Here is a 25,612-nt window from a genome sequence, read left to right on the forward strand (position 1 = left end):
TATTAAATAGATACATTAATTTTTAAATAAAGGTCCGTTTAATTATGTTCATATCCTAGTCATAATATCGTTTTCTGTAAACACTTGGTTACAGTACTGAGGTCAGAGCTGACTATGATTCCCCTACTTATGATTGTATGCTTACTTTTCAGGTTCAGGTTGGCTTATACACCAGTGTTTTCTCATCAAAACCTCTAATATCACTTTCCCGTGAGTAAGGGTGGAGGGGTGGGGGTTACTCTTAGCACCTAAGGGGGAGTACCTCATTACAGATTATGACATACACTCCTCTTTTGCTATGATAAGGTATAAACCTCTCTTTCCACTATATTTTGTGGTGGAAGTCTCAGGTTCTGTGTTGGGTTGTGACCTATTTCTGACCTAACCAACACGCAAGTGGGTTAAAGGTACGATTTGCCTAAATTCACTCTCCCCCCCACCCCATGTTTTTGGTTTGGCGTTACTGGCTTATCAAGGTTTTAGTTGGCCACTAGTGTTAAATCATTTTCTTGCTTATTTGCCTCAGACACAGTGGTCCCGCGAGACCAACGCCCTTTCTCCACGCTTGAGGTATATTCGCCGCCTTGCACAGTTGCATAGAGAGGGCCTCCCATGTCACTCCCTTTCTGTTAGAGCAATTTATGTTAGAGCATAACCTGGTTCAGTTTTTTAATATCTCAACTTTCGCATTCGCATTCCTTTTGCCATCTCAGACTCAAATTATCACACAACACTATTAAGTTATATTTAACCGGCATTCAACACCACATGTATACGTTATATCCTAGTTTTTGTCTTCATACCCCATTAAGAACATACTAAAAGGCATACACAAAGCTAGTAACACTCCTAAGGTTACCCATACACAAACAGATATTTAAAGATATGTCCGACTTATTAGATACAGCCCCTTCCGAACATGCCACAAATTCAGTAATCAAAACAGCCATCTACTTGGCCTATTATGGCTTTCTTAGGCCCTGCGAATTTACTATACATAGTAACAGAAATTCACGAGACTGCCTTAAGCATTCTTATATAATCAAACAGCAATAATACTATGTCTTATCCTTACCCATTACAAAAACAATCCAGCTTGGTAAAGTAGTTAAAATCACTTATTATCCTACTCTAAATAAATGGTGCCTGGTTAAGGTTCTAGATGCATATCTCCAAACATTACCACCCCAGACAGATATCCCTCTGCTGGTCCTCCACAAGGCTATCTTGACCACCGCTAAGTTTATGCAGTATGCCCAAGTATTACTGACTAGACTAGGTTTGAACACCAGTAACTTTTCTGGACACTCTTTTAGGATAGGGGCAGCCTGCACGGCTTCTAGTCATGATATTCCAGTACATGTCATCATGTCATGATATTCCAGTACAGTCATGATATTCCAGTTGGAAGTCATCTGCATTTTCTCTGTACATACCTCAATCTGTGTTAGAAATGAGGTCAGCTTTTGTTAAACTGTCATCTTGAGGTATATTCCTTGTATTCGGTTTATATATATATATATATATATATATATATATATATATATATATATATATATATATATAGCAGGCAACAATATATATCCATTAAAATTACTATAATGTCATTTAACTATAATAAATGGTACTACTTTGCAAAAGCTTTCAAAAAAATTCAAAAATCAGTACAACTTAGCCGCTGGCAAGCCATCTTCATTAATTAACAGAAAATTGACCAATTAACTTTGTACTCTATATCACTAAGCAAAATGTTAAGGTCTGAATAGCCCTGAAATGCTTTGCTGTCAGCCATCCCTAAGGACATATTCAGTGCACATTTGCTTTATAAGGATACATGGTCTGTATTGAAGTGAGTTATAAAAGCAATTGCAGGCATCAGATTATCTAGCACTGGAGAAAACAAACATAGCTATAAACCAAACAATATTGCATTATTTTTGAACAATTTCTTAACAATATGGTATGTATACATAAACTAAAATTCATTGTTCAGCTATATGTCAACTATACTCTGTAGTGAAGGGAACATTGTAAAGATGAGATAGTTTAAACTGATTTTACAACTAACTGAACTAAGAAAACCCACTGTGTCCAGTTAAAAATTCTGCAACAGATGGCTGAGTATCATTTTCAATCACAGCATAATGGGGTTATCACATAAAACTGTATAGCTCAATCCTTTCTTTATATGGGAAGCTCCTTCAAAACAAGTGATGTGTCTTTAAAGCAAAAGAAATTGCGTTGAGTTTATAAATCCTCTGGCTAAGAGCAAGTTCTTTGTTTTCTGCTATGAAATTCTTCACTGTATACTTTATCCGCCAAAATAAGCACTACATAATTCCTCTCGAACCTGGTAGACATGATTACATTATATTTCAAATATATTTAATTAATTAGTTGCTCAAAGTAACATTAATTATAATTAATATTAATTTTAATGGTATATCTTTTCATTCTATCCTTTTCTGGCAATTTACACAAAATACAATAAATTCTGAAACATCTGTTCAGTTAGTAATAAAGTTGCAAGTAACAAATTCAGCAATTTACACAAAATACAAAAAAAATCTGAAACAACTGTTTAGTTAGTAATAAAGTTCCAAGTAAAACATTCAGTAATTAGCCTTATTAGAAACTCTGAGCCAGAATACTTTTATTTTTAAACCCCCTTAAAAAAACAAGATTCTCCATATATGTGCTCCATATATGTGACCAAGGCCTTTCTGGCAAAATTGCCATTCGTTCATTCTACCACAATTTTCCCCTTTGTGTTTAACTATACCAGCACATAATATATAATAAATATATTAAACAATATTAAATATTTAAAAGATAAAACACACTTTTTTTCAGTTTTGCATTTAGTAATTTGTACCCAACAAGTGCAACTAAAGAAAAATATTAAAAATAGATTTACTAATTATGATCAATTTGTCTAGGATTTCAAGAAATGTTTAGAAGTTATAGAACAAATATTACAAGGAGTGAATTGTGGTTTTAAAGCTAGACCATTGCAAAATTTTCTTGTAAACATTACAACTTTTATAGTAGTCACAGAATCAAAATCCCCTACATACTAAATATTTATAGAAAGTAGATCCCCCAAAATATTTAACTAAAATGTTTTGACAGGTTTTATTGAACAATTTTGCAACTAAACTCAGTCAAATCTGCTGGTAATACTTATTTTTTGTGTTTTTCACATATGTATTTTATTTTCATATTGATTCTGTAGATGGCGCATATGTACCACTTTAGTAAATACATATTTGTACTCTGCTAATGTACTCAAGTACAATGATACCCCACATGTGCACCTTTGCAAGGAGCTTGTGGAATGTATACTGTCAAATAATAGACATACACCTACAGTGTGTCCCTTCCAAAACACACAATAACCAGTACAGCCCAGTGCCATCACTGTTGGCAGGGGGACATACATGGAGACCCAACTCATTTCAGTCTTTCTTTGTATCCTGCAAGCTCAGAATGCTCCTGGATTTTAAGCTAATAACCACACATACATTTGATTGTTCAGACACAATGACTTAAAGGGCTGTACACAGTCAGTGTGTGGTACTAATTGTGGCTAACAAAGGGGAGCCTCAAGTACCAAACGGTACCTGGGGCACCCTGGTACCAGCAGGCATCTATCCCTGCTTATACCTAAAACCATAACAGTGTATGCCATCAGTAGGTGTTAAAGCTCTGAACTGCATGACAGAATAGGCAGGTGGCCCATTAACCTAAGAGGTTACATTTACCTTTCCACTCATGGCCTCCTTTTCCTAGGTCTTTCTTTTTTTCTGGTTTCTGTTTTTTTTTTGTGCCACCCTATACTTTGCCTTTTTTTTTTTTTTAATGTCGCAGAGCCATCTGTACTGTGTCAACTGGGAAATCCCTCTGTTGATGTCAGAATTTCAGTTCTATGACAAACATCTACCTGGTTAAATTGTGTATTTGAATTGCTGTGTATAGCAATTTATACACAACAATTTTTTTTTATTACATTTTTTTTTGGGGGGTGGGGGTAGTAAATGGTCACAAAACAGGAGGTTGAACCTGCCCTACTTTCTAAATACAAAAAAAAAAATAAAAAAAAATAGAAAATAGAAAAAAAATAGAAAAAAAAACTATCACAAGCACTCAAAACCCACAGGAGGCTTAATTGGCACAAAACAAAAATTAACTACAATAGGAAAGGGTATACCAAAAAGCTAATGCATTTCGAACCTACAGGTTCTTAGACATAGAAGACCATTCTAAATAGACTAGATATCCCTCTGTTGAATGGTGGTCAGTGGTCATTACATCCTACCTCCCAAATGAGATACACAAATACAACTTATGAAATTTAGACCTAAATCTACCTTTAACCCTCAAGAAAAAGGTAGCCAAATAGAGGTGTTTAACAAGATGGTTACCAAAGATCTAGAAAAACTAACCAACAGGAAAGAGTTCTGTAATAATATGACTCAAAAAGAGATGAAAACTCTGGAGAATATGAGAAAAAGGGATGATATAGTCAGTAAACATTCGGACAAAGGGGGAGGCATAGTGGTTATGTCAACAGACTTTTACCTAGGAGAGGCTGAGAGACTGTTGGGAGATACCACTACTTACATTAGACTTCTGAATAACCCCAATATATTTTTTAGGGGTGAACTCAAATCTCTATTAGAAAAAGCACTTAATGAGAATATAATTGATAACAACACATATAGGTTTCTTTTTCAAGAACATCCCAGAATTCCCACCTTCTACTTTCTCCCGAAAGTACATAAGTCCAAAACCCACCCGCCTGGGAGACCGATAATAAGCGGGATTGACTCGCTTACATCTAAATTGTCCCAATTTATAGACCACTCACTACAAAAATATGCCCAAGCAGCGAAATCTTATCTAAAAGACACCAAACATCTATTACAAGAGTTGGATTCAATAGAATGGAGCAAAGACTACATTTGGATTACACTGGATGTTAGCTCATTATATTCAGTGATAGACCATAAGCAAGGATTAGAAGCTGTAAGAGAGAAACTTGAGGGTGATCAGACTGTGGATCCCAAGTTTAGGTCATTCCTGCTTGAATCCATAGAGTTTATCTTGACGCATAATTTTTTTGTGTTCAATGATGATTTCTTTCTACAGATCAAGGGTACGGCTATGGGCACCAGGTTTGCCCCAAGTTACGCAAACATCTTCATGGACTGTTGGGAGCGTTCATTCGTTTGGTCAGACAGTCCTTTTGGGGCAAGCCTGGTGCTCTGGCGTCGGTACATTGATGACATTCTTGTTATCTGGAAAGGGTCTGACGAACAACTTGATGACTTCTTCTCATATCTTAACAGCACCAGTCTTTAATCCCACCAGTATCGATTTTTTGGACCTAACGATTTACATTGAAGATTCCAAAATCAAAACAAAAACTTTCTTCAAGCCCACAGATGTAAATAGTTTCATTCAATCGGACAGCGGGCACCATCCTAAGTGGCTCTCAGGGGTTCCCAAAAGCCAATTCACAAGGCTGAGGAGGAACTGCACTGATGAGAAGTCATATACAGAACAAGCAGATCTTCTTATTAATAAATTTGTAGAGAAGGGATATAAGAAAGACCAATTACAGATGGAGGCAGTGAAAATTAGGAACACCAGTAGGGGGGATCTTTTGACGAACAGAGTTAAGGCATCAACCGGTATGAGAAATCCCTTTGAGTTTTCTTTTAACACACAGTTCAACTCAAAGGCTTTTCACATCAATAAGATTTTTAAAAAACATTGGTCAATTCTCCAGCTTGACGAATTCCTGGGACGTAAACTGCCAGATATCCCTAAGGTCATATATAGGAAAGGGAGAAATCTCTCAACACACCTTACACCGAGTTTCTTTAAACCTATAAATACAACCGGAAGAAGAAAATGTAGAACAGGCTTCTATACATGTGGGCAATGTAAAGCCTGTAAACATAGACCAGGTCTCACACACACCTTTAGAAGTACAACTACGGGAGAAGAATTTAAAATTAAGGGAAATGTAACCTGTCTATCCAATAATGTAGTCTACTTACTCATGTGTGTGTGCGGGGCACAGTACGTGGGAAGAACAGGGCGGAAAGCTAAAATACGCTTCCTGGAGCATTTAAACAACATAAGGAAGGGGGTACAGAACCACTCAGTTCCCACACACTGTAATAAGTGCCCAGACTTTAGGATTTCCAATCTGTCTTGGATTGTTATTGAACAGGTGAATTTGGATGCAAGGGGAGGGGATGTCACCACAAAACTCAGACAAAGGGAGGGATTCTGGATCCATAGGCTAAAGACACTACATCCACTAGGACTGAATGTGGACTTTGATTTAGTTTGTTTTTTGTAGATATCGTCTATTTTCCCACTTCTTTTTTATTATCATTTTTATTTTATTTTATTTTTATTTTTATTTTTTATCTTTATTTTTATTTTTATTTATATTTATATTTATTTTTATTTTTATTTTTATTTTCATTTTTATTTTTATTTTTATTCTATTCATTTATTTTGACTATTATTTTAGTACTATTATATTTAGTTTATCATATTATTATTATTTTTTGGCCGGATGGCTCCAGAGTCCTCCCCTTTGTTTCACATACCCCTTTACAACTTTACTGATTGCCACAGATGTAAGATGTGTTTAGATTTTTATGATATGTTGTGTAACTTTGGTTATGTTACTGGTACATAGTGAAATGCTTAAACTAGCTGGGAAGGTCCTGTTAGACCTATGAGCAGAATGGTGTTTTATCTGATTTGCATTATATACTATATTTTATTTTGATGTCTTATAACGAAGTGGACATTCAATATGTCTTAATATGCCTTAAATTGTTTTATTTCATCTTTTTTACTTCATCTTTTTTATTTTGTTCTCTTCCTGTATGTGTTGCTCCCAATGCCGTTGATGACCGGACGGAGTGGAACGCACGTGCGTTCCAGTGACATACATCCGCCCAACCCAGAGCGACGTGGGCATTTCCGGGTCTGTGGAACGCATGTGCGTTCCACGAAGGAGAGCCGGAACTCCATATATGGAGTGTATGTACGGACGGATGATCAGCTGTTTGAAATTGAAAATTTGGATTGTAATGCCGGCGGGAAAGATTTAAAAGGGATTGGAAGCCCCAGAAGGATTGAAGCACTCCAGTACTCCTGAGGAAGTTTGGCGAACCGGACGAAACGCGTAGAGACTAATAGTGTTTGCTATTGCTATTTGTTATTTTATTTTATTATTATTATTTTTATTGTGTACTGCCTGCCTGAGAAATCTAACAAGGACGTCTCGCTCCACTTTTTGATGTGAGAAGAAAAACTTGTTCTGATGGGCCTTTTTACAAGTGTTACACTGTAAGTGTTACCATTAAAGCTGTGATTTTTCACTTTTATAACAAAGTTACACTATGTCGATTCTTATTATTCTTTACATGTCCAAACTACTACTTTGACCCTGAGGGACTTAAGAATATTCATCAATTTGATGTGCCTGAAAACCACATATATCTCGTGAGTGTGACAAAAATATAAGGGGCATCCGTGTGTTTTACGTTAATCCCCTATGAGCGTTTTCTTTTATTTTGTATATATTTAGGTATATTCTACCCTGTTTCTCCCAAATGAGATACCTGGCATCACATATAGACAAGAATAAAGTAATTATAGTTGAAAAAACTGTTGTGTAAGAATGGCGAGAATATTAACTGCTTGGTTAAAAATTGATACAGGTGGTGTATAAAGTATCTACTGGGGACATCAATTTGGTGTCTATAGGGTAATATAATTGTTAGTTGAAAAAAATGTCTGAAAGAAAAAATATTTAAAAATATAAACTGTTGAAACATAAATTTACTTCTATCCTCTCTATTGCACTGCCTGTAGAACTATGATGGCAGCCTTATATTAATATTATTATTTCGTATTAAAACATTTGTGCTTTGTTTTCTTTGTTTTACATTTGCACATTCAGGAATGCCATAGATGCTTTTGTTCTCTTGTGTTTTTTGTTTTACCCCACAGTATATTCAAGTTGTTTAACACAAGACAAAAGATTCCCTGGCAATCATTGGAAGTTTCTCTACGTTTGTATAACTACAGACAAACATGGTAGTACTATCAAATTTCTATAAATAAAATCATTTCTGTAGTCGTCTCCACATCTGTGTTGAGCCATTAAGTGGGGTATTGTGTCTATTTGAGAAATAATTATGATATCTGATTTATTTTTCCATTATTTGGGTGTGTTGTTGGACATAGACATATTTGACTATCTATTTCGACAGAGCCTGAATCCCACAGAAGTCATTCATGACATCTGCTGGGATAGGACAAAAATTGATGGCGGAGCTCCACCTCTTGTCAACTTTTGTCAACCTATGGTATATTTGGATTACTTGGAAGTTAAATAAAATTCCAATGTGGCCTTGATCAGTATTTCATAAAAAATACATCCTTATGTAATAATGAAAAGTGACAGATGTGATTTAATGTCAAATGCCTATATATTTAAAAAGCTGGTTTACACATTGAAGATACATTTATAGATATATTTTCTGAATTCTCAACAGCAAAAACAGATGTGATAAAGGCTGAACTTGATGGACGAACGTCTCTATTCAGCTATGTAACTATGTAACTTAAATAAGCGAATTGGAAATTGTATTCCAAAATACTAAAGATGGATAAAAGCAGAGCTGGGAAACTATTTCAATTCAGATATTTTAGCCCAAAAATTGAGTCAATGGAAATTGTCTAAATTTACAGTTTAAGAAAAAAAAAAACATAGTTCATGGAATTATAATAGTAGTTGAAATATACACTTTTGACTTGAGCATTAATTTCCAGATGAATGCAAATCTGCATGGATTTTGCACAATTAGAGCACAGACACCACTAATACATTTAACTTAATGCCACACACACACCTATTCTTTGCAAAATTAGTTCATTTGTGGTAAACACTGTGCAATTTGACTGAATTGGCCAAAAAGTTTAGGAATTGTGGATTGTGGAAAATTCATCCATACACTTTGTTCAGTTATGTCATTCATCATTTGTTCAACTGTAAATAACATCATTTAAAATAGAAGCTTCCAACTCCCAATGGGTTAAATTAGCAATATAAACTTAGTTTAGGGGAAATATTGCTTAAACTAAGCATGAAATAAAAGTCGATAGGGGACAATATCACCACCATATTAGAATAAGGGATCTTTAAAACATCCATCATGCCCTACCCATTCCGCTGCAGGTAGAGGCATTTACTATACACTAAGCAACATGCAGTGGCTGCTCGTTGTAATAAAATACAACTGGCACTTATTGCTGCCCTGTACCTAGTAAAATAAAGCCCCCTTGGTGGGGCTATAAATAATACAGAAAGTGGGGGGACATGTTTCCAACCTTGCGCCCATCCGTGACGAGAGTGTGTGGACTATTTAATAACTTATCATCAGAGGTCACATTGAGTTGCCACATCAGAGTGCTGGTTTTCAAGTTTAACAAATCAAGTGTTAGTAAGATAGTCACCGATAAGATGGCAAATTAAGAAAATGTAGTTTGCCTGAGCCATGAAGCACCATTACTGGTCTACTGAAGAATGTATTAGCTACTGATAAATCAAAATTTGGTTCATCACACAGTTATGTATGGTGTAGATCATGCACATTGATGGTTCCTAATTGTGTGATACCAACTGTCGAATATGGAGAAGGAAATATGATAGTTGCTTCAAATAGCTACTTGCTGTCACATTACCTGATCTGGCCCCTATCGTCAAGTTGTTCCTTGTGACACCATATGTCCCTTGTGTAGCATTTCTTAGGCTAGATGTTACCATGCTGCATCTTTTTATATCCATTTACATGAATGTCATTTTCAATAGACAATTTCTGTGGCATCATCGCTGCAATATGATCCCTGCATTTTATACTGTCACAATCTCAGAAAAGGCTAATAGGTTTTCATTCCTGTGTATATGAATCCACTGTGTTGATGCTTCCTCACTCTATAATGGCTCTTGCTACTCTATCGTACTGAAACCATGTCATGACCTCCAAGTGTGGCTCCCATCTGGATGAATATGGTCCCTCTGGTCATCACTAATTCAGAGTGGCAGCACTCTGACTCATTCAATGAGTACTGGGATTGTGAGGGTGGACTTATTAAATTCTCCCTCCCAAACTTTAAACTTTATTTAACATGTTGTGAAAATGGCAATATATTAAAGAATGATTTTTCATGTTGGGGAAACTGTGCTGTGCCCCTCTGTTACAGGTGGCACTTCATGGCCCTTTCGTCATGGCAACTGTTGGGACCCTGGTAGTTCCACCACTGGTATACGCCCAGTCAGTGGCTCATCCTAGGAAAAAAATTCATGAGCATGTTCAGCTGTTATGTGTGCAAAAATACTTTCATTAGAGAAACATTTAGATAACATTTTGTTAAACATAATGTTTCTCTCCAATTCTTTATTTGTTCTATGCGTTAATATCAGTGTAATGACTGAGTAATTCAACTAAGTGAATTTCAAAAGATACTGGACAAATTAAAATGTTCTAAAACTTAAAACCAATAATGTTTTTTTTTGTTGTTGATTTATTTTAGGAATACTTGATGATGTAAAGGTTATGCTTATACAGAAAACACTGTATTCAGTGTCTATTACTAAGCAGACTGCTTTTTAAATTTTCGGTTTGAAGATGCATACCATAGTTGCAATAAACAGATGGAACAATGCAATAAGTGAACAGATGGACATATATCATAAATAATACTTTCAATTTGATGTTTTTTTTATCTGATTTAAAGTTAATTTACTTCAGTTATGAAATAAAAAATAACTCTTTTGTGCTAAACAGGAACTTCAGGCTGGAAGTTAATTTAATTTGATGTGGATAAGTGCAAGATAATGCATCTTGGACGTAAAAACCCAAGGGCAGAGTACAGAATATTTGACAGAGTCCTAACCTCAACAACTGAGGAAAGGGATTTAGGGGTGATTATTTCTGATGACTTAAAGGTAGACAATGTAATAGAGCAGCAGGAAATGCTAGCAGAATGCTTGGTTGTATAGGGAGAGGTATTAGCAGTAGAAAGAGGGAAGTGCTCATGCCATTGTACAGAACACTGGTGAGACCTCACTTGGAGTATTGTACGCAGTACTGGAGACCGTATCTTCCGAAGGATATTGATACCTTAGAGAGAGTTCAAAGAAGGGCTACTAAACTGGTTTATGGATTGCAGGATAAAACTTACCAGGAAAGGTTAAAGGATCTTAACATGTATAGCTTGGAGGAAAGACGAGACAAGGGGGATATGATAGAAACATTTAAATACATAAAGGGAATCAACACAGTAAAGGAACAGACTGTATTTAAAAGAAGAAAAACTACCACAACAAAAGGACATAAATTCGTCTTAAATTAGAAGGGCAAAAGTTTAAAAATAATATCAGGAAGTATTACTTTACTGAGAGGGTAGTGGATGCATGGAATAGCCTTCCAGCTGAAGTGGTATAGGTTAACACAGTAAAGGAGTTTAAGCATGCGTGGGATAGGCATAAGGCTATCCTAACTATAAGATAAGGCCAGGAACTAATGAAAGTATTTAGAAAACTGGGCAGACTAGATGGGCCGAATGGTTCTTATCTGCCGTCACATTCTATGTTTCTATGTTTCTATGTAAGTGACCTCCATTTGTTCATGCATAATATAGATAATTTATAAATACATATGCAGAAATGCTTGGAGGTTATATGAAACTTGAGCTCTTCCAAGTCCAGGAAGTAGTTGGCTTCTTAGCCTCTTATTCTGGACTATAGAATTAGGGTTGTGATTAGAAATATTGAGGTCACTTACAAAGCTCAATGCCTGGGCCTCCACGGCTGGCCCCTGAGTTTGCCCACAGGACCTACCAAAGAGACCGCCCATAAAGATTCAGCATCTGTATCTGTAAGGGAATGCAGTGTGTGTGTATATTGGATGCAGTGCTTGTATAGTAGATGCAGAGGTTGTGTGTAGTGGATGCAGTGTGTGTTTGTGTGAATGCAGTATGTGTGCATAGTGGATGTAATGTGTATGTGTAGTGAATGTAGAGTATATGTAGTATATGTAGTGGATGCAGTGGGTGCGTTTGTAGAGTAGGACACTGACTGTTTTCTTTGATGGATGAGTAGGTCTTTAAATATTTTTTCATGTCTATTCTTATACTTTATCCTGCCTGCCTCTTACCTATGGCAATGTATTGTGCAGCAGGTGGGTTACAACGGGAATGCACTGATTGGTGCTGAGAGGAAGCGGACCTGCTGGAGGCAGGGGGGGCTGGGGAGTTGGACATTAGGTTCTCCTCCATGATTAATATAATAGCTCTCTCTAACTGACCAAGGTTGGAGGGACAGACATAAGAATGACTTAGTGACCTCCATAGGCTTTTTGTTTATTATTATTTTTTAAAATTTATTTTACTTTTTTACTATGGCAGCTCATTTTTAAAGGGACACTATAGTCACCTGAACAACTTTAGCTTAATAAAGCAGTTTTGGTGTATAGAACATGCCCCTGCAGCCTCACTGCTCAATCCTCTGCCATTTAGGAGTTAAATCATTTTGTTTATGAACCCTAGTCACACCTCCCTGCATGTGACTTGCACAGCCTTCTATAAACACTTCCTGTAAAGAGAGCCCTATTTAGGCTGTTTACTTTATTGCAAGTTCTGTTTAATTAAGATTTTCTTATCCCCTGCTATGTGAATAGATTGTTAGACCCTGCAAGAGTCTCCTGTATGTGATTAAAGTTCAATTTAGAGATTGAGATACAATTATTTAAGGTAAATTACATCTGTTTGAAAGTGAAACCAGTTTTTTTTTTCATGCAGGCTCTGTCAATCATAGCCAGGGGAGGTGTGGCTAGGGCTGCATAAACAGAAACAAAGTGATTTAACTCCTAAATGACAGTGAATTGAGCAGTGAAATTGCAAGGGAATGATCTATACACTAAAACTGCTTTATCTAGCTAAAGTAATTTAGGTGACTATAGTGTTCCTTTAAGCTTTGGCCGGCCACCACATAAGTAACCCTTGTACTGCCAGGACCGCCAGAGTGCAAACAGTACTTAAAATAATTATTTACTTGCATAATTTGTGAATATTCATCATGCTGGATGCATTTAGCCCCAAATTATTTTTAATCCAGACACTAAATGCATCCAGGCAGAATCCAGTGTTAAGGGAACAACCCTGTGAATGTTGTTTGTTTATTCCTTAGTACTTAGCTACCTGATCCTCATTGGGCCACGCTCATTGACATGGTGCCAGTCAAATCAATTACCACCAGGCTAAAAGGAAAACGCAGATGCATAAAGAAATGACAGCTGCATGTGCCGCCCCTATCCTGCTTGCCACCCCGGGGCCTTGTGGCAAATCTGGGCCCTGACTAGGGCTGCATAAAAAGTGATAAAAGGTGTTTTAACTCCTAAATGGCAGATTAATGAGCAGTGAGACTGCGGAGACATGATCTATACATCAAAACTGCTTCGTTAAGCTAAAGTTGTTTTGGTGACTATAGTGTTATTTTAACTAGAAAAATCTCTGGTGTCAAACAATGTTTAGATTTTGTTTTTAAAAATAAAATTATACTTGTGGCTGATTTGTTTGTAATATTATATAAGTAAAATACAAAAATAAAAATACTGGCAATAGAAATGAAAAATATGACCAGCAACTGCTATATGGGGAATTATCCTGTTTATCGGCTAATCAGAAGACAATACCTATTGCTATTTTTATTATTGTTGTAATTTATTCTTGTTATTACATTATTATTGCAATATTTAAATGTCATAATTTGTTAATTAACAAAAGCATTTGAAAAGAAGATAATACTGAATTCATAGTGACTGATGGGAATTGCATTCATTCTGCTATAAAATGTATATTTTAAGGAAATTATTTTTCTTTTATAGTCTTGTTCTTATTTAATAGTACTACATTTTAGTAGACTGTATATAAATGTTTTCTTACATGCTGGATGCAGAATGGAATGGTTAGTTTTGCTGACACCCTGGGTACTGCATATGTTTAGGCCGCACCCACCTTTAAGGCCACACTCACACTCAGCTATTAAGGTACGCAGACCAAAATCATCTCAGTATAGTGGGCTGGGTGCAGTGCTCCTGTTATTTTAACTCTGTAATGTAAAACATTGCTGTTTTGTAGACAGCCACGAGAGGTGTTTCTACAATAACCAGTTATTCAATTAATTATTCTTAAATAAACAATATGATTGGTGCAGTGTGGCAATTTGTCACACAGGTACACTAGCTTCCTAATGCTTGGATTGGCTGATATAATCGACTGAGGAGTTGGGGTGATCATAGCAAGACCAGTGTGCCAGGGGATATAAGTTGAGTAAATGTTTTTAAGCATTTAAAGGGTGGAAGGGCACCAAAATAGTGAAGAGAACAATACACTTGGGGATTTGAATTCAACCATTTAAAAATGTTTTGCACTGACTGAAACCTATAGGCAGTGGCACATTTATATGGCAGAATGGACACAATTGGGTTTAGTTCCATACATTAATTTTTGTTTACATTATTTTAAAATGTGACATATTCAGAGCATATTACGCCATAATATATGTGTTACTATGAGAAACAGGCAGCCTGGCTGAGAATCTTGGGCATTATACATTTCTTGTTTGTTAACACGCTTGGTTAAATTACTATATATGTTATGTTTAATTATCATGGTGCCCAAATCACAGCACGTACTGCAGAACCATAGTTTATTCTGTCTAAAACATCTCTTGTGAGCAGTAAATAGGATCAAATATTTGCACAGTCTTTTTAACTCAGAATCTCTTATCTCCTGCTCTGTTGAAAGCCTGCTAAAGCCTACAAGAACCTCCTGTAAGTGATTACGTTCAATTTACAGAGCAGGAGATAAAGCTTCTAAAACAAGTTAACATCTGAACACCGCAATTCTCATGTTTAAAGCCAAATGCACTCAGAATTCAGAAGTTCTGACCGATTCTATAAAATTGGTTCAGAAGATGAAATCACTGATTTTCTGCACTCATCTGATCCAATCTACAGCTCCAGTATTGCAAATTATCATTCACTTGCTATTTGCAAGTGAATAATAATTTGAAGAACTATTTTCCAGCAGGCAGCACAGGCAGTCAGCGGGCACATATTTATATCTACTTATAACTATTTGAACGTTGACTGCCTGCCTGTGAATGATAATGTACGATACTGGTACTATAGATTGGATTGGGTGAGTGTTGAAAATCTGTGATTTCTTCATCCAACCAATGTTATAAAATCAGTCAGACCCTCTGAATTCTGACACCATTTGGACTTAGTAAATATGAGAATTACCAATGCGGTCAGAATTTGGGCTAGGGAGAGCACATAGGGCGATGGCAGATGATATCACCGATCCTGGCAGGGAGTGAAGCAGGTGCCTAACAGTCGGATTCTACTTCAGTCCAATCAAAAGTGTATGAATACAGCAGAGGGATCAAGGGGTCTGTGAAAGCAAGGTCCAGATTTTCAGGTATTTTTACAAATACTTCATGTAAAAAAAATGCCATGTGTTTTCCTTACACACTGCAAGTATTTTTATAATAAATCATTTTTGCTGGTGACAGTTGTCCTGTAACCAAACACTGGCCAATCGCCGTATATTTAACCCTCTCTGCGCTGAGGGATTTTGCTATTCTAGTTTTTATTTAAAATTTTTGTTTGCTTGAATAAAACCAAGTGAATGATAATCTGCGAATGTGCATTCTCCTGGATGCATTTGGCCCGAATTTTAGTTAAATCTGGGCTTCGTGAATTTTTGCATAGGATTCGGAAAAAGAACTGGTTTTCAATCAAGTCACCAAATACATCTGGGCTATTGCTGCAGATTCGCTCAGGCTGACCAAATTCCAACCAGAATTAGCTTTAGTATAAGAGAGTTGCCATTGCAGTTAACAGATACTGATTAACAGATAATATCAAAACTAACAGTGTAGTTTTATACAATGAAGTATAGAAATTAGATTGCAAATATGAAACCCCAAGATGTGTCACACGGGAATTTAGTTATAGTATTTGTTTTTGTTTTTTTGTAACTTGAACGCATCTAAAGTTGTTGTGAATTAAACAATGATTAGTACAATTCAGGCTAAATCTGCTGATATGGAAAAATAGTTATAGCAATTTGCAGATAAAATTTTTTTAGATTTTAGATTTTAATAATGTGGTTTTATTATTACACATTTTTCCTACACTGTTTAGTGGGAAACAAAAATCCATATGTTGAGTAGAGGTTAAACTAATTTCATATATAAAATGGATATGATAAGACTGGAAGTGGCAAGTAATTTCAGGCATGGTTATTAGCAGAGCATTTTTCATTATTATTTTTTTTCTCAGTATTTTAAGATTGGTAGCCAAGTATACAACTTACCTCTGCTTTGATTTTATTGTCTCCAAAACAGAGATGCTGCAGGTAGGCAGCTGCATTAGACTGTACTGAAGGGAATTGATGCTGCAGCATTTGTATTACTTCTGGAAGCTCTGGATCCCTCCATCCAAATTCCCTGCAAAGATGCAAAACATAATGTTGTTGTGAACTACAAGTACTAATATATCATTATTTAGATTCATTGAAGGCTGAAAAAAATACATAAACCATGATATTTTGCCTAACACTTCAAAAGGTTTCTATTTTCTTTTCATATAATTATGTAATTATGCAATTTTCTCTTAGAGTAGCCCCTCGATAAGAGATAGGGTTATTTTCTAAAGTGAGAATTTTAAATGAATTCAAATTTAAGGCCAGAGTTGCTAAATGGAAAGCATTGGTAACTTAGATAAGGTTTCCAGTCCTGCTATTCTGACCTTAAATTTCAAATTCACTTTAAATTCGAGAGAGAGAGAGAGGGAGAGAGAGGGAGAGGGAGACAGGGGGAGGGAGAGATGAGGAGGGAGAGAGAGAGGGGGAGGGAGAGAGGGAGAGAGGGGGAGGGAGGGAGGGAGAGAGAGATCCCTTAGGTAAATCATGTGAGAATCTTTGATTATATTATAACAATAAAACAACAATTTCAATTTAAAAACAGTTCACAACTAGTTCATTTTAAACTTACGGCACAAGAAACTGTATTTTGCATATGCATCCTTATATTTTATATATTTGTTATACTTTTTATAACAATTGATTTACTGGCAGTAAATGTGAATTCTTTTAATTCCCAATAAAATAAATAATAGGCACCGTTTATGGATATAAATTGTGATGAATGTGTAATCTTCTAAAGTTGCAGTTGTATTTGTTTGCATACAATATTAATATGCTATGATAAAATACAAGCCATATTGTACATGACTGCAAGCACCATTTCCTTAATGCACGGAAACAAAGATGTATTCACTATTGATATGTGAGAATTATTTTTCATAATGTGAAATATTTAGCTGCAAATCATTCAGCCTGGGCACCTGCTAACTTGCTGCAAAAAGTGTACCAAATACAATATGATAACAAGCTGTGATATAGTATATATAGAGTCCAAAAATATATTTGGCTAATAATGCTAAAAATAATTACAATGTTTAGTGCATGAAAAATGTAAGTCAAAACACATCCATATCAACTGCCAGTACAAGACACTACGAGAGAGATATTATTATTATTATTATTATTATCATCAACATCCCACATCCCATTCCAGCATTATGGAACCTGTTGGAACTAACATGCACATTCCATTGGTAACTCCTCCCCTCTCTACATCCCTACATGTACAACTAAGGTGAGAAAGGAGTATGACAAAATATGTTGCATTTAACATTATGCAGTCAAGAAAAGAAGGTCAATAGATCTTAACTCATTACCCGTTCTTATGTTGTTTTAAAAGATGGTGAAAACCTACCAAATAAAAGTTAAACAAAGAGAAAAAAAAGGATGCTCTTACAAATGTCGACAGTCATTTTTATTATTATTATTATTATAAGGGGGGATTTAACAATAAGTAGGAGGACAATTACAAGAAAACTTACAGGAACAATAGGTTGAAGAGGACCCTGCTCAAATGAGCTTACAGTCTATAGAAACATTTATTATTTTCAAATGAACCCTTTTTTGCCCTCAGCTGAAAAGCTAAATTAAAACCATTATCCAGGAGAAATCTATTACACAAAGTTTAAAAAAAAATGTCAAAACAAAACTAAAAGAGAACAGCAAGCAATACACAGTAAATATAAACCCAGGTTATCTCAGGAAACAACATCCAGAACAAATACATTTCCAACCGCTCCAAGATAAAAGCTTTGCCTATTAGTAAGTGCCTATGAATTGAAGTGCAAGTATTGCATGAAACATGTAAGGTGATGTAAACTTGTTTCAGAGTGATGTCTGCAAGATTTTACACACGCTTTTCATTATTTTGATAACCATAGCTATGCTATAGATTCATTTTCTACATGAATAATTAAGCAGAAGCTTTTATCTTGGAGGTATCAGCGATTCATTTGTTCTGGACATTGTTTTGAAGTGCTTCAGAAAGCTGTTGAGCTGACCCTAGATTGCTGTGTTCAACCATTATGCATGAATAATGATTCGGACAGGTGAGATTTTGCACATTTTCCTGTGGTTTTTCAAGGTTGCCTCAGGATGCTTTATAACTAAGGAGAGCGGCAGATGTGGTGTTTCGAGGGGGCAGTATACTTGTCAAACCAAAATGCAGATGTCCTAAGGCCAACTCATGAGATGGAGTTAGGTCAAACTCTTGAGATATTTATAAATATTTATAAGCATTTAATCCTTCTTTAATTTCAAGGTAACAATCTATTTACGTTTTCTTTTCTCAAATTAAAGTGGCTAAATTTACATTCTCTCTAATTTAATAAAATAGAGATGTTACCAAATTCAATGGCAAATAATTTTATTGAGCTATTAAGGATTAGAGTAAAATAAAATCAGTAGCAAGGCCAAAATCACCCAACCATGTGAGAATTTATAAAACAACATAGTAAAAAGTGGTCAGGAAGTAAAATAAGAAGACCTACAGCAGAATAAAAATTGTAAGAGTATCTAAGCCAGCGTTTCCCAATTGGGGTTCTGCCAAAAATTGTAAAAATAAAATGGCCGCGAGCAGCGAGGGAGCAGTGGGCAGTGATCACCCTGTTCAGCTGTTCAGGAGATCACTGCTCCCTCAACGCCCGCACACCAGCCTCTCAGCAGCCCCACTGGACGCCAGGGACTGCACGCTCTGCCCAGCAGCCCCACTGGACCCCAGGGACTGCATGCTCAGCCCAGCAGCCCCACTGGACCCCAGGGACTGCATGCTCAGCCCAGCAGCCCCACTGGAGACTCCATGCCAGCACTCCCTAAGGTAAAACATTTTAAATAATAAATTGCATGTGTGTCTGTTAGGGAGTTTGTATGTGTTTGTGTGTCTGTCAAAGAGTATATGTGTGTTTGTCAGTGAGAGTGTATGTGTGCTTGTCAGTGAGTGTGTATGTGTTTGTCAGTGAGAATGTATGTGTGCTTGTCAGTGAGAGTGTATATGTGTTTGTATGTGTGTCTTTCAAAGAGTATGTGTGTTTGTCAGCGAGAGTGTATGTGTATTTGTCAAAGGGTCAAAGTATGTATGTTTGTCAGTGAGAGTGTATGTGTGTCTGTCAGAGAGTATGTGTGTTTGTCAGTGAGAGTGTATGTGTGTCTGTCAAAGAGTATGTGTGTCTGAGTGTGTCAGTGTGTGTATCTGTGTGTCAAGGTTTGTGTATGTTTCACTGTGTGTATCTAAGTGTGTATGTCAGTATGTGTGTGTATGTGCCAGTGGGTATCAGTGTGTTTGTATGTGCCTATGTGTGTGTATGTGTATGTGTATGTCAGTGTGTGTATCTGAGTGTGTCAGTGTGTGTATATGACACTGTGTGTATGTGTCAATGTAAGTCAAGATGTGTGTGTCAGTGTGTATCTGAGTGTGTATCTGTGTGTCAGTGTGTATCTGTGTGCCACTATGTGCCAGTGTGTGTGTATGTGTGTCAGATATATATATATATATATATATATATATATATATATAAAACACACAGAGTAATACACAGAGTAACACAGAGTAACACACAGTGTAACCACTGACACACACAGAGTAACCACTGATATACACACCTTGACACACACTGGCACATACAAACTCAGATACACACACTTTGACACATAGATACACACACTGTGTGTCAAGGTGTGTGTATCTGTGCCAGTGTGTTTATTTGTGTGTCAGATTCATACACACTGGCACATACAAACACAGATACACACACCTTGATACACAGACACAATGTTGATACACTATGTCAAAGGATTCCACGTGAAAAAGTTAATTGGGAACCCTGATCTAAGCAGTACTGCAAAATATTTTTGTTGCGTGTGTAGATACCTTGGTCAAATTCAAACCACACAAACATTTGCCAAAGTTCTTTATAAGCTAGATACTGAAATAATTTCTCTGCTGGAAGATAAATGTTCAATATAAATTATTAGCATTTAACTGACTCTAAGTCACAGAAAACACACATAATTTCACTATTACAAAGAGAGAAATAAATCATGTGTGTATGGCTATCTCTATCTTTCTCCTCTATGCACAACCTACTGGAATTACAAGATTTTCAGTTGGATGGCTATGTGTGTTGTGTGTGTGGGAGAGGGGGGAGGGGGCACAGGGGGTTGCCGGCTGTCATTGAGTATTGAGTGTCTCTGTGTTGGATGGCTGTCACTCTGTGTTCTGTAGCTTCCACTGTGTGTTGTGTGGGGTGGCTGTGGTTGCATTTGCTTTTTTTTGTATCTTCAGCCTCTCCACACATTTTATGTACGCGTTTTTACATTTCCCATATTCCTGTTAACCTTTGGACCGGGGGCTGTCTTCACTGATGGTATATGAGCGGCTGTGATCCTGTTCTCTGGATGTCCAGCAGAGCTTGTGGTTGGCACTTTCTTGTAAAACCTGAATGACATTAATTTAGTGCAGGACCCGGAGGGAGCACAGACAATAATCTGCCCCCCACCATATGTGAGCACAAGTTCCTTTGCAGAACAGTATAGTGACTTGATTTATAATTCAGTTCATCTGCCCTACAAACAAAGGGGAGCAAAGTATTGCCTGGGTGTTCAGTAGCTTAGTAAATTTCACATACTTATAACTACACGACTGTCTGAACTTATGCTAACCTCAAACATCATTCAAGTTACACAACACACTTAGTCAATTAACACTATGATATTAAAAGAAAGAAGATATTGCGATATAAATACTAAGATGTTCCCTACATTTACAACATATAACACATTTAAGAAATGAAACATATTGCCAGATTTCAATAAAAAAAAATATTTTTATTTAAAAAAAAAAGGTTTAAAGAAGCCTCCAATATTATAGAGAAATTATTGGCGCCATCTTGATTAATGTTAAACATTATTGTCAAAGTTTATATTCAGTGACACAGTGAAGTCAATAATAGTCACCTCCAACTACCTAGCCCAGTGGTTCTGAATCCAGTCCTCAAGTATCCCTTACCAGTCCAGGATTTAGGGATTACCCAGTTGTGTCTAAGGTGTTTTTAGCAAAAAAAAAAACTTAACACTTTAGACCAGTGGTTCCCAAACCAGTCCTCATGGCCCACCAACAGTCCACGATTTATGTATTTCCCTGTTTTTTTTCCAATGGAGATACAAACAAAACCTGGACTGTCGGTGGGTCTTGAGGACTGGTTTGGGAAACGCTGCTTTAGACACAACAGGGTAATCCCTAAATCCTGGACTGGTAGGGTGTACTTGAGGACTGGGTTTGGAACCCCTGATCTAGCGCAACTGTGAAAATCTGGAACAAAACAGCTTTAGACAGCCCGTCTCTGCTTTGTTTAAGACAACTACTTGTTCAGATGTGTTTAAATTATATAAATAAGCTTATGTTAGCCAAACCATCTGTATATATTAATTTTTTAAGTGATTATATATCACTTCTGATATATGTGTGATATGAATGCAACAATGACAAAAAAGGTAAAACAAATATACAAAAAAAATAGATATAATAATATATATATAATATATAATTAAAAATAAAACATAATGATGTTAATGCAATCCATGGGCAGCTGCACATAAAGCCAGGGACGTTTTAGCCGCAAGGCTAACAAGGCATTTGCCTTGGGCGGCATTTTCCAGGGGGCGGCAAAAAAAGCAAAATGCCCAGGGCAAATGCCCAGGGCAAATGTCTTCTTAGCCTTGCGGCTAACTGACATGCCGGGCAGGCGGGCGGCTGATGAGGGAGCTCTTCCTCTGAGCACTCTGCTCAGCTCCCTTGCGCGCCACAGAGTGAGGCTGGGAGCCGGAATATGACATCATATTCCGGCTCCCAGCCTCCCTCTGCGACGCACGAGGGAGCTGAGCAGACAACTCAGGGGAAGAGCTCCCTCGCCAGCCGCCCGCCAATGCCGCCCAACCAGCAGCCACTGGACCTCCAGGGAGGAAGAGAAGTCCCCCCTCCAGCATTTCCAAAGGTAAGGAGGCTGGGGGGGGGAGGGGGTAAATTTAAAAAACAAATATGTGTGTGAGTGTGTGTGTATGTCTGTTAGTATGTGTCTGTGTGTGTATGTCTGTTAGTGTGTATGTGTGTCTGTTAGTGTGTGTCTGTTAGTGCCTGGGCACACCCAAATCCCCGCGGCACGCCTATGGAGTGAGACCGGCAGGGGAGATCTCAGGATCTCCCCTGTCGGCTCATGCAGAGCCGGCGCTATCCGAGCGCCGGCTCTGCTCTCAGCCTTCCTCCCCACTGACCCACATGCAGGGAGGGAGGCAGGAGAGGACCCGGGGAGCTCAACCACCAGCTCCGCCAGGTTCCTTTCGCGATAATAATAAATAATAAACACAATTTTCTTTTTAAAAACACTACTTTTTCTAACTTTGAAATCTGTTACGCATCTACAACCGCCAAAAAACACCCATGATCAATAGTTTCTACATTTTTTCCTGAGTTTAGAAATACCCAATGACGACAACCTAAGGTATTAACTATTCATATATGGAACATAATTCATTATGAATAAAATTAAAAAAAAATGTGAGAAAATAAGATTTTTTTTTTAAATTTGTATTTCCGTCTGACATTTTAGCTGTGAATGTCATAATACTGTTATGCACATATTTGTAATCAGCAATGTCTCACGAGTACAACAGTATCCCCCATTAACAGGTTTTATGGTGTTTTGGAAAGTTACAGGGTCAAATATAGAACGTTCCATTTTCAAATAGAAATTTGCCAGATTGGTAATGTTACCTTTGAGACGGTGTGGTAGCCCAGCAATGAGAATTACCCCCATAATGGCATACCATTTGAAAAAGTAGACAACTTAGTAGGGGTATGTTTAGTCTTTTTAGTAGCCACTTAGTCACAAACACTGGCCAAAGTTAGCGTTCATATTTGTTTTTGTGTTAAAAAAGCAAAAAACTAATATTTGGCCAGTGTTTGTGACTAAGTGGCTACTAAGAAAGACTCACATACCCCACTTGCAACACCTTGGGTTGTCTACTTTTGCAAATGGTATGCCATCATGGGGGTAATTCTCATTCCTGGGCTACCATATGCTCTCAAAGGCAACATAACCAATCTGGCAAATTTCAATGAAAAACAATGAAATGCAAGCCTTATATGTGACTCTCTAACTTTCCAAAACACCATGAAACCTGTACATGGGGGTTACTGGTATTCTCGGGAGACTTCACTAAACACAAATATTAGTGTTTTAAAACAGTAAAACATATTACAACAATAATATAGTCCATAAAAGTGCTGTTCGTTTTTAAAAAAATGCAAAAAACTTCCCTTTTACTTAAAATATCATCATTGTAATACAATTTACCAATTTGAAACACTAATATTTGAGTTCAGCGAAGTCTCCCGAGTAAAACAGTACCCCCCATGTACAGGTTTTATGTTGTCTTGGAGAGTTACAGGGTCAAATATAGTGCTTGCGAATTAAATTCTCTGCACTTTCTCCCTGTGTTGTCAGGTATGTCAATCAAATTTTAATTAATCAAATCACCTAATTATGTTAAAAGATTACTTAAATATACAATTAGAATTTTAATATATTTGCATTTATAGGTATTTAAATTCTATGTGTATACTAATGTCATCTTTTATGTAATTATATGTATTTATCTATATATATATATATATATATATATATATATATTTGCGGTTATTTGCATTTTATATATAGATAGATATATATAGAATGTCATTCTAAGTATATTTTGTTACCAATATATATATATATATATATATATATATATATTAATAACAAAATACAGTTAGAATGAAATTACATATGTATATATAATTTATATTAAATTTTGTTTCAATATTTTATTATTTTACTTATTATTGTAATTATACGTATTTATATATGTAACGTCATTCTAAGTGTATTTTAATACTAATATATGTACTTATATTAGTATTAAAATACACTATGTATGACGTTAAATATATAATATAAATATATATTATATATATAATATATACATGTATTATATATATATATATATATATATATATATAAATATATTTATTTTATTTTTAAACATGTTTAATATTTTTTTATTTTTTTTACAGATCCCACCAGCAGGGGGACTGTCTGATATTTTAGACAGCCCCCCTGCTGGTAGATCCACAGCCAGCTATAGGGGGCCATGTAATCGCTGGGCCTGGGCTGTGAGGCAGTCCTCCCGAAACGGAGCGCCAGTAAGGTAAGTATACCGGGCGCTCCAGGGTTCAATGCCGTTACGGTATTCTATGCCGCCGCAACGGCTGTAAAGCCCACTTAAAGCGGGACGGCATAGAACGCCGTAATGGCGTTAAGGGGCTAAGGGGTTAACCAGATCCAGAGTACATACGTCTGTCTCACTTCCTATGTTCTGCTACGATGATCTTAGTGCAGAAAGAATGATTACTTAATTCAAGTGAAAAGCAGAGGTTACTTTAGGCCTGAATCCTAAATTCTGGAACAGTTCTCAAAATAACGTAAATAATGGAAAACTGTGAAAGGTTTTTCCCTGGAAAGATGGACCAGCAGGCACTCCAATTTCTTCAGTCACCTTTATTAGAACATTGGAACACTGCAATGTTTCGACTCCCAATGGAATCATTGTCAAGCTTAACGTAAATAACGTAACGTAAAAGGTTCTTTCCTGAATACTGGCTGAAGCTCATATACCTTTCTTACTGATACCAAAGCCACTAAGCTGACTGTTTCCAAAGGCTCAAAGAGGACCCTTCAAAACCTTTAACATAAGAAGATTACATGATGGACAAAACTGATTTAATAGGTGTACGGATCTTTAGAACCGCCAACAGGAATCTGTATAATCTGGATTTCATCAAAGGATCATTGGTGGTTGGTTAAAGCATACAAGGCTGAAACATGACCTTTTAGATAATTAAAACTTAGAATTTTATCAAGACTGACCTTTGTAGATTTTGTACATTCAGCGGCTTATATTGAGCCCATGCTGAGTAAGCTAC

General features: G+C 36.5%; 1 protein-coding gene across 8 annotated transcripts in view; it reads right to left on the bottom strand.

Moving 5' to 3' along the window:
* Positions 1-25,612, bottom strand: part of CTNND2 (catenin delta 2) — a 1,082,982-nt gene that overhangs the window by 305,556 nt on the left and 751,814 nt on the right. For all 8 annotated transcript variants that reach the window (XM_063451948.1, XM_063451945.1, XM_063451947.1 and 5 more), the window contains one exon: positions 16,489-16,621. In XM_063451948.1, coding sequence (XP_063308018.1) covers positions 16,489-16,621 — 133 coding nt within the window. The remainder of the gene's footprint in view (positions 1-16,488; positions 16,622-25,612) is intronic.

This window comes from Pelobates fuscus, chromosome 4 (assembly GCF_036172605.1).
Source record: "Pelobates fuscus isolate aPelFus1 chromosome 4, aPelFus1.pri, whole genome shotgun sequence".
NCBI classification, from domain to species: Eukaryota; Metazoa; Chordata; class Amphibia; order Anura; family Pelobatidae; genus Pelobates; species Pelobates fuscus.